Source organism: Ambystoma mexicanum, chromosome 4p (genome assembly GCF_040938575.1).
Source record: "Ambystoma mexicanum isolate Mex_15411 chromosome 4p, UKY_AmexF1_1, whole genome shotgun sequence".
In the NCBI taxonomy this organism is placed as follows: domain Eukaryota; kingdom Metazoa; phylum Chordata; class Amphibia; order Caudata; family Ambystomatidae; genus Ambystoma; species Ambystoma mexicanum.
In genome coordinates this window covers 798444385-798461375 of record NC_090927.1, presented here as the reverse complement: position 1 = coordinate 798461375, position 16991 = coordinate 798444385, and the positions used below count along the sequence as shown (strand labels likewise).

Below are 16991 nucleotides of genomic sequence, written 5' to 3'. Positions count from 1 at the left end.
TTTGAGAACTTGAATTTCCGAATTCATCTATGTACTAGGCCTCAATGTGCAAATGCGAACTGGCTTCTCTCCCATCCGCAACGGCTCGCTTGGCACGATCTGAGGCCCCCAATTTTGTCCTCGTTGTCCGCGAGCTTTGCAGTCCTAGAGAACCATAACTATGGAGACATTGACTTTTTGGGGGAAGGTCAGGGAAAGTATAACATACCCGAGGAGTTGAGTTGAAAGTGAGATTTATTGTTTGTTTGTTTTATTATTTGCAATACGCAAGCATCCCCTCGGTTAACAGTGCGCAGCATTTACATGAGATTGCGAAACTTAGTTACAGCAACAAAAATATATACATACACATATTGACATGGTCAGTGATATGAGGTGAATAGAGAGAGAAGTCAAAGATGACACCCAGGTTATTCGCCACCCAGGATGGTGAAGGGAGGGGTTAGGGTTAGCATACTTTGTATGTACACTGTACAATAACATTTATTTACAAAAAGACAATCATATTAAAATTATTTAAACCCAGGATTTGTACTTCACAACCAGCTCTGCTTTGGGTGGACGTGGCACAGTGGCAATGTTTGGTGGCAATGCATCAGTACTCTTCACAGAAACGTTAAAAATTCCATATCTGTGCTTCTAGAGTACAGCAACAATAAGGCTTTTTACAAAGCCGAACTCCATTTCCTCGTAGACTGGTTTGATCACCAATTGCTTACTTCTTTTAGAAAACACCTTAGTGTAGCGAGGCATCCTTACATTACCCGTAGTCCTAGATTGTTCATGGCAGAGATTCTCGTTATGGGCCAAGACCGCAAGTAGAGTCTTATGTTTCATGCCCTGTATGCTGAAATGCAAGCGCTTTGGCCTGTACTTTAGGCACATATTGTGGAACACCTCCAAACCTTCTGTGTGACAGAATTCTGTCAGTCCGCTCAAATCTCTTGATAGAGTTTTATCGAAAACAATCTTCTCAATGGCTTTGTGTGTCGGTGAAGATGGAATCAACCACTTCTTCTTCATTGCCTCCTCTGGGGACAAAGGGCCATGTTCACATTGGTGGAAATGTAGGTTTTCTGACCAGCGGTGAACGTTGGTACAGTGGTGCATCAGTGACCGCCATTTTTTAAGTAGTATTTCCACTGACCCTTCACAAGTTTTGGAGCTCCACCAAAGATGGTTGCTGATAGAATGGGACCACTGTGAAATACTTTCCAAACCTTTTTTTTTCCCTGCAACCGAGATTTTCTTATTGATTGATTTAGCAAGATGCCATACATCGAATTGATGTTTAATATGTGGGAACTGCTCTCTCATTGTCTTGGCAATTGAAACGTGTCTGTCCGTGGCTAGGAGGTCGATGTGCATTCCCCTCGATTGTAGATATTCCACTGATTTTATAAATCCTAGTTTCTCCCTGGCCACTGAGGATGTACATTGTGTTACCTGCATGACCACCGAACTCACAATTTTCTTACTATCCATGTCCTGAAAGTGGTAGGTGCAGTACTTGGCAGAAAATCCAGGGCTGTCGCACTTTCCATCGCCGGCTAGCCTGAATCGTTTCCCTTCTAATGTACTTGCTAGAGACAATTGTTCAATTTTCCAAGCATCACTAATTGCCGGAAACAGATAATTATGTTGGTATTTGTAGTACTGTGTTTTAGAAATGAAATGAAGTCCCACAAACTGAAAGAAAGACTCTAACTTTCTAAAACTGGACCCACTAAAAAGTGATGCAGCTGCACACAGTAGATTGCCTGCTGGCAGCTTCCCCAGCATCGGTTGTGCAGACCATGAGAATGCATGATTTAATCTACAGGCGGCATGTATTTTGACGTTACTGTCTTGTTTTTGATGAGTCACATGAATCAATGGCCTCCGACATACTTTCCCTCTGACGGAATGCCCACATTTCAGCATACTTATAATATCCATCAAACAACTGTCGAATACTATGTATTTGCCCTCTTTCATTAGACTGTCATCCGGTGTCACACTTGTTTCGGACTGCATCGTTGCGGACATATCAGCAGAATTGAAAGAAATATCTCCGATATCAAGTTCGGATGCATCGGTGAATGCTGCTGCTGGTTCATTCGCTGTCATTTCAACATCTGTTACTTCAACATTGATGGGAGAACACAACATTGTCGACAGCTTTTTTGGTGGGTGTAGATTGTGTGAATTGATCTGCGACTAGTTCCGAACTATCCTCAATACATTCAGTATCATCTTCTTGTGGTGGTGCAGTCGCACTGTAGCAATGGTCCATTACAACTTTACTGGATTCTCCGGACACATTCATTTCATGTTCTGGCCATTGGATATGAGCATCTCTAGTCTCAACAGGCGGCGTCTGAATTAATAGTTCCTCCATAGTGTAAATGGTCTGGCAAGCAACATCTCTCATTCGCTTCACTGTCTGTGTATGTATAGTTCGTAGACCCGACGGGTAACTACAGGACAGATTGGAAAAGGGATGTTCAGTTTAAACACAAGATAAAGTATAGTACAATTGACTGGAAAAAACATAAAATAGTCCCCAGCACAAAGAAATTCTAAAGTTATGAACTGTTTGTAACTAACTTTATTTTTGTTTCTTTTCTTTGCAACTTTCTTGACTCGACCTTCAACATCTGCACGCTGTAGCTCCGATTCGTTTCCGCATCTCTTCCCTTCCTCTTGCGCTGCAACGACTATATTTTCTGTATCCGCATAGACAGCACGGAATGAGGCTCCATCGACTCCCTGAAACATAGTACTTTCATTACTATGTATCACAATATTGATAACATAAAACACACGTGAGGACGAACACACAGTTACATCTCAATAGCTCAACACGAATTAAACATTGTGTAGAACAATCAAACGACAAGTATTCGAGCTCTGATGACCTAGTTCCATGGAACTGTCAGTATCCATACCTCTGGCTCTGCATGGACTGCCATGAATGATTGTATTGGAGAGGAGGCATCAGCAACTCCCTGAAACACAGTACTTGCGTTAGTATGGTTTTCAATATTGTAAACATAACACACACTTGGGGTCGACGGCACAGGTACATATAAAGAGATAACCACAAATGATGCATTGTCTAAAAGAATCAAGGAATATTTAAATATGATCAGATTTAATCGACTTATTTCTCCGATTTCTTTACATCTGCATCATCTAAATGGGATCTTGTGATTGTAGTGGAAGCTCCATCGTCTCCCTGAAACACAGTACTTGTGTTAATAGGGAAGAAAGTATAGCAAATGGAATCACGTTATATGATCACGCTCGATGGAGCTGTCAGTATCCATACCTCGTGCTGCTGAAGAATATCTTTGGATGTTGTAAATGTGGTGCGCACTTCCGAAAGCTGTTGCGCCGATTCGTATCCGCATGGTTCCGCTTCCACTTCCCCTGGAATTACTTGAATGTCAGGCTCTGCATCAAGTGCATGGGTTGACGCTTCAACAACTGCCTGAAACATAGTATTTGCATTAGTAAGGATTACAATATTGAAAACACAACACACTTGGGGCCGACCGCACAGGTACATATCAATGGCTAACCACAAATGAAATATGGTGTAGAACAATCAAACGACAAGTGTTCCAGTCCTGATGATCACGGTCGATGGAGCTGTCAGTATCCATACCTCGTGCTGCTGAAGAACATCTAGGGCTGTTGTCAATGTGGTGGACGCTTCAGCATCTCTCTGAAAGACAGTACTTGCATTAGTATGGATAACACTAATTATAACTGAAAACAAACACCAGGGGACGACAACTAAGGTGTATATCAATTGGAAAGCACTAACCAAACAATTGGTAAAATAATCACACGATACATAAAAACTATTACTTGACATGCATAAAACAAGTCTGTAGCGGAATAGCCAAATATGATTACCTGATACGCGCTAGAAGTGGTTGATAACTGCGGGCACGTCATGGATGTAGAATGTTCTTGCTTGAGATTCAGTGGATAGTCAAGCATTTGTAAAGATAAATTATTGTTTGATAATGAAATGCAAATATAAAAAAATTGCCATGTAAACCGACAGAATACTTGAGAATAATGCTATTGAAAATGTGCAATATAGCACAGTTCCCTGTGCCCATAAATAGATTTCCTTTGGGGGTTATAAAATCGAAAAATAATTTATTGATAAATGTCATTATTCAAAAAGCTATACACTCATATCAATATCGAAAGTATTACAAGGGACACAACACCTAAAATATCAATTAATCCATTCGGCTACCTACACACTACCGCAAGGCCTAAAGCTAAATCCGGACATTTGACTCACCAGTGGCGGAATGTGGACGAATAGAGTTGGAATAGCGTTTGCGAGCAATTTTCGTGTCATTCGCCGTTTATTCTTCTTTGTTAGCCAACATGTGGCGTACATGTTCGAGGAAAAGTGCCGGCTGCAGATGCGGTATCGATCACCCCTCTTGTCCTCAAAGACTTGCTGGACTCTACTTTCAAGCTCTTCCGGTGGATATCCGCAATGTCTGACCCATTCTCTTATTCCATCAACAGTTTTAGGGAACACATGCATTGTAGTGCCTTCAGATTTAGCATGGGTCTTCGAAGGGCAACCGCTAATCGAACAGGCAGGCATTGTTGAAAATTCTGAAAAGTAAATATCAAGATTATTATAAAACCTTGATGAATAAAAATGTCATAAAAAAGTAAATGAACCATACCATGTTCAATGCAAGGTTTGTTTTGGTCGCCGGAACTATACCAGTATTTGCAGTATTTGCATAAATTACAGATTTTTTTTTAATGATGTGACTAAACTATGAACATGTGACTCGTCCCTTGGATGTTCTGTCTTGCACGAGAAGGAAACATGCTTACATTATAGACTGGACCCCGAAGGATGCAATTCGATGACAATTGACACAGATGAAAATAAATAGATCTATTGATAGCATAACAATTGAAGCTCAAGTCAATAACAATGAGACCAATGATCATAGCACTATTGGGTACTGTAATCGCAAATAGATAGAAATGTAAAAATGACCGAAATATGACTAGGATACATGGCCTTACCTTGACCAACAAACAGTTGGATTCAGCAGGCCGAGCAGTATTTTGCAGGAGAACAGGTAGATGGCCACAGGTAGCACACTGACGAGTTTGCTCGAAGCGGTCACAGATAGCACGACGACGAGCAGATTAGCATAGATCTCAGTGCTTCTCAGGTAGAAGGTTCAGGAGTTGACTTGCAAAGCACAAAGATGTTCTCATGAGACATATCAAGTAGTTTATAAAGTATTAGAAACAGGGGTGTGTTTTTGAATGAATGACGTGTGGATGTCGTGGTATTATGTGGTTTGGAGACACGGTTTGAGGAGGCCATGTGAGCGATGGCCCCTGGGCGTGGGATACCTTTTGAAGTGTACATGCTGTTTGGCACCTTGGCCGTTTGCGCACGTGACAGCCCCCCATGCCAGCGCTCATCCCCGGGTGTGAACCGCCTTTGATAGAGGGGGGTGGGATTAGAGGGGGTGGGATGGATGGGCCGGTGGGCGTGCAGGCAAGTGTGTGGGAGTGAGGGGCCATCAGGCCCCTCTTATCCTTTACTTCTCAGTAGAAACTCGGACCAAGTGCCTCCAGTAGTGGGTTCGCCCCTTGCCCTTATGTGATGTTAACTTTGGTTGACATTCGCGTAGATGGGACCACTGAGCAGGACACGGGGAACCCATTTTGTACCCCCTTTCCACTCCATCTTGGTGACCAGGCCTCACTGCGCAGAGCACATGGCCCCCACCCTCGTTCCCACTCTGACTGGAAAACTCCAGAGGTATTTGCAACAGCTAATAAATGTAACACATCACTCTTCCTCTGAGATCACTGTCCTGCATGTGAACCAGCCTGAACTAAGCACATGGCTCTTTCATCTCCACAAACGTGTCCTTGCCCACGCACTCTCGCCAGTGGAAACTTACTGCCATTCTGACCCTGTGTCACTGCAAGGTATTCTCTTCATGTGCCAGACCACTGACCACGCCATGATGCCCACCTAGCAGATCCCCAACTAACCTTAGACCCCTACTGAGTATATCGTTGCCTATCAATAACAAATGCCACATACCGGAGAGTCTTGTGAGCACAGACCCTGGTCAAGACCCTTAACCTAAGGCCTGTATAATCCAATGTTAATTGATAATATAGATATATGTGTGACTTTTATAGAGACATAACCGACGGAAAGACTTTGAACAAGTGTTATTTAGTGTATGCATTATTGAGAATATATTATGTTAGCTTAGATAGTGACCACCCTGCTTCACAGCTACCTGACCTTCACCCATTCAGAGCACAGATGTCCGACATCCATCCTTGAATGGAGACACACTTGATTCATTTAAAAAATCGAAACAACCGTTGTTAAAATATATGTGGTGTTTTATTTTGTATCCTATTTTGATGACACAAAAATACAAGACTTTACACATTGTACAGGTCAGGTTGCAGCACAGCGAGAGAAAATCCCCTGTACTGACTGCTGTCACTTGGGAAAGTTTCTCTTATGGCACGAACGGCACAGGCGGGTATTACTCTTCGAACGCGGTGTCCAAGCCTCCCGTGAAGCCACCATGTAAAGGAACGATAGGCCACCAGCCTGTACCACCTGTGAAAAGGAATGAAACAAACGGTTTTTAAATGACCAAGATCAGTTTAATAAACGTTTGTTGTCAATGACAATTCTTGTAACTAATGGCATTCTGCTTGGACAAATGCTATCTAGACACTGCACACTAATGAACGACTTTCATGCTTTACAATGATATGTATATGTAATTTTGGATATAGTAGAAGACCATGAAATAGGAGTGGCATGACAAGCCGAGTATACTTACTCGTTACTCGGATTATGAGGACGAACAGTTGCGCGAAGTTCGTGCATAAGCACTATCATTATCCTCAACACGGACCGTGTGAAGCAGGCTGCCCTGAAGTCTGGCAGCTCGGTGATGCATTGCGGTCGTGGCTCACCTTCCGAAATGTAGGCCACGCATCCCGATCCCGAGTTTTCACAGCAGCAGCAGTTCTCGTCCTCGGTTGGCATTAGCTCGCACCGATTGCATGTGCACCAGGTGGAAACACCGTCCATGCGACTAGGTCCAGGCTCTTCAGCTGTTGAATCATTCTCCCAACTGCCATCCGAAGACCCATCGTTTTCGCGTGTTTCCCTTTCCAGTAGTTCCTCCTCGGTATACTCGGGCTCGTACATGTAGGGCATTATTGTAGCCATTGTGTGTTAAACAAACTAAAATAATTTATAGCGGTGGTACTGGTAATTGTTCACACGGGCTACAAGCAACGAAGGTAGCTGACCAGAGCACAGAAACGAGTCACAGAATACTCAAAGTAACACAGAGAGAGGAATGGAATCGAAAATCTGCTGCTGTGTGTTGTGAAACGGTTGTTTATACTTATTGAGGAAAGAGGCGTCCTGCCATTTCCATGGCGACACGTCATTAGCTGAAGCGCAGCGAATGTTGACACGAGACGTGCTTTGGCGTTGTGAAATGGGCGGTACGCGTCTGCTGATGACAGGCTCAAGGGCGGGGGATATGATTTAGTGCCGCAAAAGCAGGTCAGCCAGGGCGATGGGGCAAGTGATAGGATTATCAGAAAATGGCAGCGCCCTGATGCCTGTTTTCGCGTGCGTTTAATGGACGAAAACTCGGGTAAGGTCCATAGGAAATTTTTCTAAAATCGAGCGACATAGGCTTAAAAACACATGGCCGACCCGTAGGGACAATAACATTTTTTGACCAAACCATTCCTTTAACACTGTTTGAGGTACATTTGGTAAGGAAGAGAAGTGTTGTAGAACATGATGCAAAGATGTTTTTAAAAAAGTCTTTGCGGTAAGATAGCCCGAGAAAGGAAAATTATGCTTTACTGTTGTGCTGTTGATTTTAAGACGTTTCTATATCTGAGTTCTAAATTGCATGCCTTCATAACCTGCCTTAACCTGTTAATAGGAACATTTCCTGATGCTCAGCTTCCATCAAAGAGGATCATTGGACCAAAGAACTATGAATTCCTAAAATCCAAACGGGAAGAATTTCAAGAATACCTGCAGGTAGGTTATGAAATTGCCACAATGCCACAGCGGTATAGTAAAATGGATGTGATTGGTGTGTATCGGTATGTATACTTTCTATCTAATTTTGTACACACCCCACACAACAATCCACCTCCTGCCCTTTGACAAAAAACATCTTGGTTGAAAGGAAGATTGTCCGTACTGAGGCTTCCAGTGTTTAATTTTAGTTTTGAACTACGTGTGGCACAAGCCACCTGTTCTAGACAAATGTGTAGTCTAGAGACACATATGACATAGCTGGTATCGCGGGAAATACAAGTGTGCAGACATCAGAGCAAAGGCATGTGTATATACACACACGCACATATAAATAAAAAGGGTGTAAACACAAACATGCACAGTGGCACATTTATGCAGTCACTCATGCCCACATTCTCTCACACACAAACGCCTCCATCCCCAAAGTAGGCATGCATACACAGGCATGCTTTCACCCAAAGATCTATGCAAACATATACATACATGTGTATTGTGAGAAACGTGAGGGTATCCTCACAACTACTCCCCTTGGATCCTCTTCTCAGGTGGGCAGTGAAATGCCATCACTTTTTTTTTTATTTCTTTATTGGCATTTTCCAACAAAACAAATCATAAGACCGGGCATCGGTCGTACTGTAAGAACTACACCCCTCTCATCCCCTTTCCCTCCTTTTTCCTCTTTCCTCCCAACCGTTGTGGTGAAAGAAGTCGTCATGTCGTTGGTTTTCATCAGTGTGGCGGCGCTGTTAGAGTTTCATCGCTGTGTGACTGGCTGGTGGCTGAATCTTGCGTTAGATCTGATTGATGTGCATCAACATCGTCGGTCGTTGAAAGCAAAACGCTATCACTTTTGTATTCTGACCATGGGGGTGGAGATGCGAGGGAGGATCACCTGGGTGGAGGGTCCTTGGGGATTGGGGAGAGGATGCCCTCAGGCGAGACATGGTATCCCCCTTTTCCTTGTGATAACCGACCTTACCTTCCCCCTGCCTTTATAGGCTGTTGCCAATCACTTCCCATCATTCATACCACCAAAGTACTGTGACGAGGAAGAGGCGACTAGGAGTGGTACACACTAAAAGGTCATTTCACCACTCTGGTACTGAGACGAAGAAAAGGCCCAAGTACTGTTATGAGGGGCAGGCATGTCCAGAGAATACCAATAACTATGGTCAGGCAATTGAAATTGAGAACTCCCACCTGCAAACTGTTAATGGTTGCAAGTGTATAAAAGGTGGAGCTGACAATTATGAGGGGTGACCAGCAGGAGAGAATCTGGGTCGAGCGTTTCGGGCCTGTGAGGAAAGAAATCCTGTCGAGAAGGAGGCTGCCGAGGAGGGTCCTGTCTGTAGGCCAGGATGCCGGCAAGATTGCGACACTGCGGCCCGAGCTGGCCGTGAGAGGGTCACAGTGGTTGGAGCCTCCATGGTCAGGTGCCCACAGCAGGAGTTATGGAACACGGAAGAGATCCCATTGCTGTAAGCTACTGGCAGCATCCGCGAGAGGCGAGCAGAGTTGCCGGCAATCCTCAGAGAGAAAACCGTAGTGCGAGCGCGGGTCACAATACTACAGAGACGTGTATGTATAGAAGAGGAAGATGAAAGCATCCGCCCGAGGAACCACAATGGACCTGTGAGTGAACACTCATACCGCAGCGCTTCTGCAGGCTAATACAGGGCATGTGCAATCGCCAAATTAATGAAATGAGATGTGCAAGATAGTGAGCCCAAAGTGAAGGGTTGTAGTGAACATGCAAGCAAGTTGAAGTGAAAGAATACGAACTGAGAATTATTAAATACTGAACTAAAGGAATGTTTTGATAAGCCTATAAGTGGAAGGGAAGATTGTGTGAGGCACACGTAAAATCTATTAAAAAACAAAGAACACATTTTATGAAATACAATGAAAAGCAAGTACTGAACATTACTGAAGAATGTGAAAGCAATGTGGTGAAGGAAAGGGAGCACCACAGAGTGAACTATATGAGAGAACACAAAGTGGCAAAGTCACAAGACTGGCAAGGAGAAAGCAAAGTGAATGTGAACCACTCTGAAAGTCAATGAAACATACAGATAACGAATCTGCATGTGTGAAAGAGATTGTTGAAGTGAAGCAGAAGAAAGCAATCTGTATAAACTGTTAAGGAATCAGAAGTGTAAAGTTGACCTGGAACTGGTTTTGCATATTAATTCAGTGAAACTAAGTGTGAGTTGGCAAGCTGGACAAGCCGACGTCTTGGGTAAGGGAAACCTAAGACCTTATGAACTTTGTTGTTGCCTTGAGGAAGGGAAGCCAAAGGCCCCTTTTTGGAACTGTTGTCGGACACAGTTGACAGACCTCCTGGGCGATGGCCCAGTTATTGAGAGACATATACCACTGAACCCGGCGATTGCCGATCCAGTAGCCTCCTTGTGGCAACATCCCTGCTCCATTCCTCCAGTCAGTTCCACTTTGACTGGGAAGTACAGGCCGGCAAGAGGAGACCCGTCATTTTTGTCTCCTCACCCTTCTCCGGAAGGTCTTGCTGCGCAGGCAGCCACCGTTTCCACCAAGGCGGCCTCCAGGATTGATGCGATGGCTAAGAAGGTATTCACACCTGGCAGCATGGATTTGAAAGCCACTAACATAGATTTGCCAAATATTCTTTCGGCCTCTGGAAGGCAGTAGAGCCGGCAACCCAATACAACCCTGAGCGGAGCTGCAAGACAGCTTTGTATAGCTGGTGGAAGATGGGAAGGAATTGGCCAGGCAGCTGCTGCAAATTGGCCTGGACGTGAATGAGATCAACTGTAGCGTTGAGGAGACAAGCCTAACTAAGAACTTCAGGCTTTTCATCAAACCTCCAAAACAGATTGCTGGACATGCCCTTTGAGGGTAAATTCCTTTTCGGCCAGAAGGTTGACGACTCCGTAGAGAAATTTAAGGCCTCAAAGATCACTGCAAAATCGCTCAGCGTAGCTGCGCAGCTTTGCCTCTTGGGGCAGGGGCTACAGGCGTTAGTCTCTGCTGACTGTCAAAAAGTCACTCAGTCTTTTATGGTTTTAACTGCGCACAGCAATTCCTTCTTGTCTATGATGGTTGGATTTTTGGCTTTCGTAGACATTATCAGGATGTTATTCTTCTCTTGATATGGAGAAAACTCAGCTCTTCCTCCACGGGTTCTCTGGGCTATCGAGACATGGGGTGGGCATCAGACCCCTTTGGATCTTAGCCAAAATCGCATTCGGTTTTGGGATTGTCCGGCTTAACCCTGTTGATGCTGGTTGAAATCCCTGCCAAAGGCTCTCCCAGCAGTTGGATCCCAACTGCTCCATATGACAAGGTCAATAAACTGATCTTGTCAAAAGGGGGTAAGGATCCCTCCTGGTGGAGAATGGGGGATCTACCAGGGTGAAACCCAGAGCCATCCCTAACCCCAAGCAGGACAGTGCCAGCCGGGAGGGACTCATTTCTTACCATTCCCATTGTTGCTGGAATAATGTGGTGCAGTAAGCCTTTTTCTCATGCCATACGGCATTCTTGGCACGGACAGTGCTTTGATAGATCTCCAGACCCATGTGCTGTCCCTAGTGGAGAAAAGTCAATCAGGGCTGCTGATATTACTGGACATATCAGCAGTCTTTGATCTGCTAGATCATGGGGATATACTCAAGCGGCTGCAAGATACCGGTGGACTTGCGGATGATGCCATAAATTGGGTTAAGTCTTTTCTGGAAAACAGAAGATCGAGGATGTATTGGGGGGGACTTTTTCTCTGGGGCAGAGACCATTATTTGCCGTGTTCCCCTGGGGCCGTCTCCATCCCCTTTACTTTTTAACATTTATATACTAGCCTTCTGCAGAGAGTTGGAAAGGCTGGGATTTTTCTTTACAAATGATGCAGACGATTTTCAGCTGTCCCTGGAGCTGTCCGGAAATCACCAGTAGGATCAGGACAAGCTTAGTGAGATCTACCAAGTTAAAGAACACTCAATATCATCTAAGAGTGCTTAGACAGGTGGCCCACCTGATCTCGAAAAACAATCGGGCCAAACTTGTCAGAGCTGTCATCCTTCCACGTGTGGATTATTGCAATGCCTTACTAGGCGGGCCAGTAAGGAAGATATCGCTAAATTGCAAAAAATCCAAAATGCAGCTGTTCATATTGTTCATGGCATGAAACGTAACTAACTACCTCTGCTGCTAAGAGGGAATTGCACTGGCTGCCTATAGCAGCCAGGATCTCTTTCACGTCACTGTCTCTGTGCCACAAGTGCATTCATGGATCTGCATCCAGCTACCTTAAAGAAAAGGACTCTACATATAAGCTGATGAGAAACCGTCAATCCACTATTGCACATCTTCTGAATGTGGATCGGGCCAAGAAAGCGCGTGGAAAGGAACGCTTGTTTCTAGTTTTAGTGGCATATGCATGGAACAAACTGCCACAGGCCCTTAGAGAGGAAAAGAATCATTTGGCTTTCAGAAAGTCCTTAAAACGATTCTGTTTACGTAATGCAGCTGCCACCAATTTTTGTTAGTTCCTTGTCTGCAAGTGAGCGCCTGGATGCCCTAGGGCTTTGGCGCTATATAAATGTTATAACATAACATAGCATAACATAACAAACATAACATACCTTTTTGGTGTGATAATAGCCAATTTTCTCTCGTTTCTCCTAGTATCATCCTGCAATGCGAGAGAAAGAGTCTACATCCCTCTGAGTGCCAAGAAGATGCGCTGCATACCAGCTGCCAGGACAACCAACTATTCGACAGCATGCAGCTGAGTAACACTATCCAGACCAGAGAGGGATAGAGATGCCGCAGCGGCGGTGGTGCACAGTGGAGCAGAAAGCCATGCAGGAATGCGACTTTACCTCGGCAAGACAGTGGAGGCAGAGGCCATGGCCCTAGACCACGATGGACCATTGACAAAGGAATTCAATCCAGAATCAAGTGCAGGACTAACATTTGGAGCACGGAACAAATCCCCGGACATGAACTGGACTCTACAGCCTACCAGTCCGGCAATTCATGTTTTGTGACAGACCTGCATGGAGAAAGTGGGTAAGGCTTAGCCCTTTTTCAAGGATCTTCCTTGCACACACAGACCCTGCCTAGAAAATACTTGACCAGATCAGATGAGAAGGACCAAGAGACCAGCAGGAGGAAGTGGGAAGCAGACAGGAGTGTGGAGGCTATTATTGAGAAGGTGAGTTATTGGTAGTGAGTGTAAGGTATGTTTGTGCGTGTGTGAGAAGTGAATGCAAGTAGCTTATGTAGTGTAAAGGGTGTTTATAAATCAGTTGTGCGAGTGAAAGAAGGGTGTGCCGTAGAAAGTGGGTGAAGTGGCAGGTGTAGCAGTTTGAGGAGAGTGGTAGCAGTGGAAGCAGGGGAATAGTAGTAGTAGCATTAGGAGAGGAGTAGTGGTATGGAGGAGTAGTGGAGTGATGTGGGAGGAGACTTAACATAAAAGGGTGGAGGTGAGAGCTAAGAGGTGTGAAACATCAGAGGGACAGTAGAGTGCAGGGTGCGGTAAGAGGAGGGAAACACAGTAAGAGGAAAAAGGTAAAGTGACGGTGAGCATGAGTGAAACCAGATGAATCCTGAGACAACTGCAAGGCACAATCCAAAGTAGAACGCCAACCTTTGGTGAGAGTAGGGAAAGCTAGCAAGTCCCTGGCGGAGTCAGTGAATCCTGCATTTAGGGAACCATTGATAGAAGAACACAGAAGTAGACAGTAGTGGTTACAGTCTGGTATCACCAACTAGGGATACAGAAGGCTGGGCTCTGGAGGAAATCCCATGAGAGAGGTATGTCCCTAGAGTCACTTTCCAAACTCAGTTTTTAACCCAGACGCTATATTGAATTACCTGGCTACTGTTTCACTAAAATATCTGAGAAATCTCCACTGTAAAAAAATAAAAAGTATTCAAACCCTTGAACCTTCCCTAAGTGAAGCTGCAAGTTTCTTTAGCTATCTGTGACATCCACTCGCTTGGGCGCATCCTCCTCTTTGGCTATCACCCTGTCTGTCTTTATCATCCTCCTTTCCTTTCTCGCATGCCTTTCGCTGCTTTCTTCTTTGATGCATTGTCACACTCTCCTCCTCCATTCTTAGCTTTTCCCTTCTCAACATTTGCCCAGACATTCTCGTCACCACAATTGGTTCTTATCCCTCATAGGCTTCTTGCCACCACTTGATGTTCTCTTTACCTTCCTCCACCTTCTTATCTCTTCCTTTACCTCCCTCTTACATTACTTTTCACCCTGCTCCAACTCTTTCGCCTTATGTTGTTCTTTCCTGCTCCTGTTCTTTTCACTGTCCTTCACGTCCCTTACACTTTTATTCTCTGCTACCTCCTTTGATTACCTGTTCTCTCTCACTCTTTATCACTACTAACCTTTCATCACCACTATCCTTATTCTCCACCATTCCCCTTATTCTCCACCATTTGCTTCTCCAACATTCCCCCAACCCACTTATCCACCTATTTCTTCTCTGCCACCTCCTCCCCACCTCTAAACTCCAGGCTGCACTTCCACTCAGTCTCCTTTTATTTTCCCCTCCAACTCCTAACCTTTGCACCTCTCCAAACCTCATGTGTCCTTGCATAATCCAGCAGGTCCACTGACTGACATTGCGATTGCATAATTACAATTGACAGTTTTGTTTCATGCAAGCCTTGTGATTGAGTGGCTCACTTCCAGACAATGGAACTTCGTGCTGATTCGAATCCTTGAGAATGCTGTTCCAAGATCTGTGGCACGAGGTTTCAATGAGATTGGGGACTTGTGGCTTCTTTTTCTCACTGGTTTGGCGTCCCTGGATCGAACTCTTGTTTCTGCTCATTCTGGTCTCTGTCCCCAGTAGGTGTTTGTGTCCCTGCCCTGAGCCCTCTTCCAAGAGTTCCAACAAACCCGGCTTGTGTGTGCCTGCACAGAGAAACACTATGAATGCAGATTGTCTCCGCTGATGTTGCTTTGTTGGAAATGCAGTCTTAGTAACAAAGCATGTGAAGGAAGGTGTCATGAGGCCTACCCCCGGGCATCAGGACCAAGGCCCTCAGCTCCGGGAGCAGGCATCCAGACATTTGTTTAAACCTCAGCAGCCCCGGCTAGGGGCTGTCTGGGTTAAGTCCTGGCACCTTAGGCGCCAGGCTCATCATAGAAATCAGTCCTAGCGCCATAGGCGCCAGGCTCATAGACTTTACTTACCTGATGCAGACCATGCTGCAAAAGAGTCCAAGCCTACATGAGGCCTGGATGGGACTATTTTGTTACAGGGACTATTTTTTACTCGGGCGTGGCTCTAGGGAACTTCTTACCTGGAACTACTTTGGAGACTATTTAAACCACACCTGAACAGCAGCACATGGTTAGCAAACAAACTTATTTTCAAATTCCTCACCTAATTCCGGAACCATTTCATCTCCGGACCTGGAAAGTACATCAGTCCTGCGCGCGTCGCCAGCTCCAGCGCGGCGCCATACTCACCAGTTCTCACAGCATCTTTCGATCCGGCACTGTCTCCATCATTTCTTTGCCGTAATCCGGAACCTAGGGGACACAAGAAAAAACAAGGTGAGCCAAGGGAATCAACAAATACAACCTCTTACCACCATAGACTTACCTGATTTACCACCGGTGGTATTATTCCATAACTCTCCACATTTTCATATGCCGCATCTGTAAAGAGGGAGAAAAACAACACGTTAACGCATGCAATAGTTACCGGACAGCGTTGGGTAACACAGACTCTTTCCTGAACGCCAGCAGCAGCTACGAGACCTTCTTCTCACAAACTCAGTTGCAACTTAAGGAAGGGGACAAGAGTGAACATCGGGCACATTGAACTCTTTGAACTTGATACTTACCAATCCCGCCAGGGACTTCAGAGTCAATACTTACCGGAACTCTCCCAACGCCTTCAAACCAGTGAAGTAACTGGAATCTACGCACCCCTGCAAGACACGCAGGATGGAGAGCTCATCTTTTACGAACATAAGGTGAGGTTACTAAGGGGATATCAGAGGTGATTAGTGGGGGAGAGCGAGAACAGTTGGGAGGCCATCACTAAAACCCACAGGTGGTTAATCCCTGTCTCCACTTGCAGGAAAATACTTCTTCGGGTCCAGCAGACAAACCTAGGCGGGCCAGTCCAGACAGTCATCTCTGCACTACGCATCATGTTGAAGGGGACTGCAGCTGTCCGGGTCCTATCGACAACCCTGTGGGGTCCAGGTGAGCGTAACAGAACGACAACTCAGACACTGCATTGTGAGAGATGAAACCTTTAGGTGTTTCACACAGTGGAGCAGCTACATCTTTCACACTGGTTTCTAGCAGCCTGCAGTATACTCCAGATGGGTGTTGGGGTACCTGTAGTCTGGCTTCGACCACCAAAGAGTCTAAAGGTTAGGGGACACAAGGCGGCATAGGAAATAACTTTCAGATATGTTTACGGCTTGTAAAGCACAACAGCTCACCACTGACAACATGAAGGCGAACAATTCACCCCTAGAGGGATCTCCAGTTCTGTGCTTTGGGTACTGGGTGGTGTGTCATCCTTGGGAACCCATACTTATTGGTGGCAGCCAATGAAAAAGGATTCAGTGAGTCTTGTTCCATCTCCCTACCTGGATGACGAGAAGTGCCCTCTCCAGACCCTCAGGGCACACCAGACAGAGAGTGCAGGGGATGGATAGAGAAAAGATCAAGATGGGTAACTACTACTAGAGGAGTGGCACACCACAGAGAATACACAATACACTGCAAACCATGCTCTGATGAAATAGGGTACCCTACCACTGAAAGAGGACATTGGTCAGAAGATCACTGAAGAACTGCAGGCCTTCTCAAAAGCCCCACTCAGAAGATGCTGGAATTCAA

The 16991-nt window shown here is 45.2% G+C and overlaps 1 protein-coding gene across 13 annotated transcripts in view; it reads left to right on the top strand.

Moving 5' to 3' along the window:
• Positions 1-16991, top strand: part of SNX14 (sorting nexin 14) — a 2214134-nt gene that overhangs the window by 1589987 nt on the left and 607156 nt on the right. For all 13 annotated transcript variants that reach the window (XM_069606348.1, XM_069606351.1, XM_069606342.1 and 10 more), the window contains one exon: positions 8016-8116. In XM_069606348.1, coding sequence (XP_069462449.1) covers positions 8016-8116 — 101 coding nt within the window. The remainder of the gene's footprint in view (positions 1-8015; positions 8117-16991) is intronic.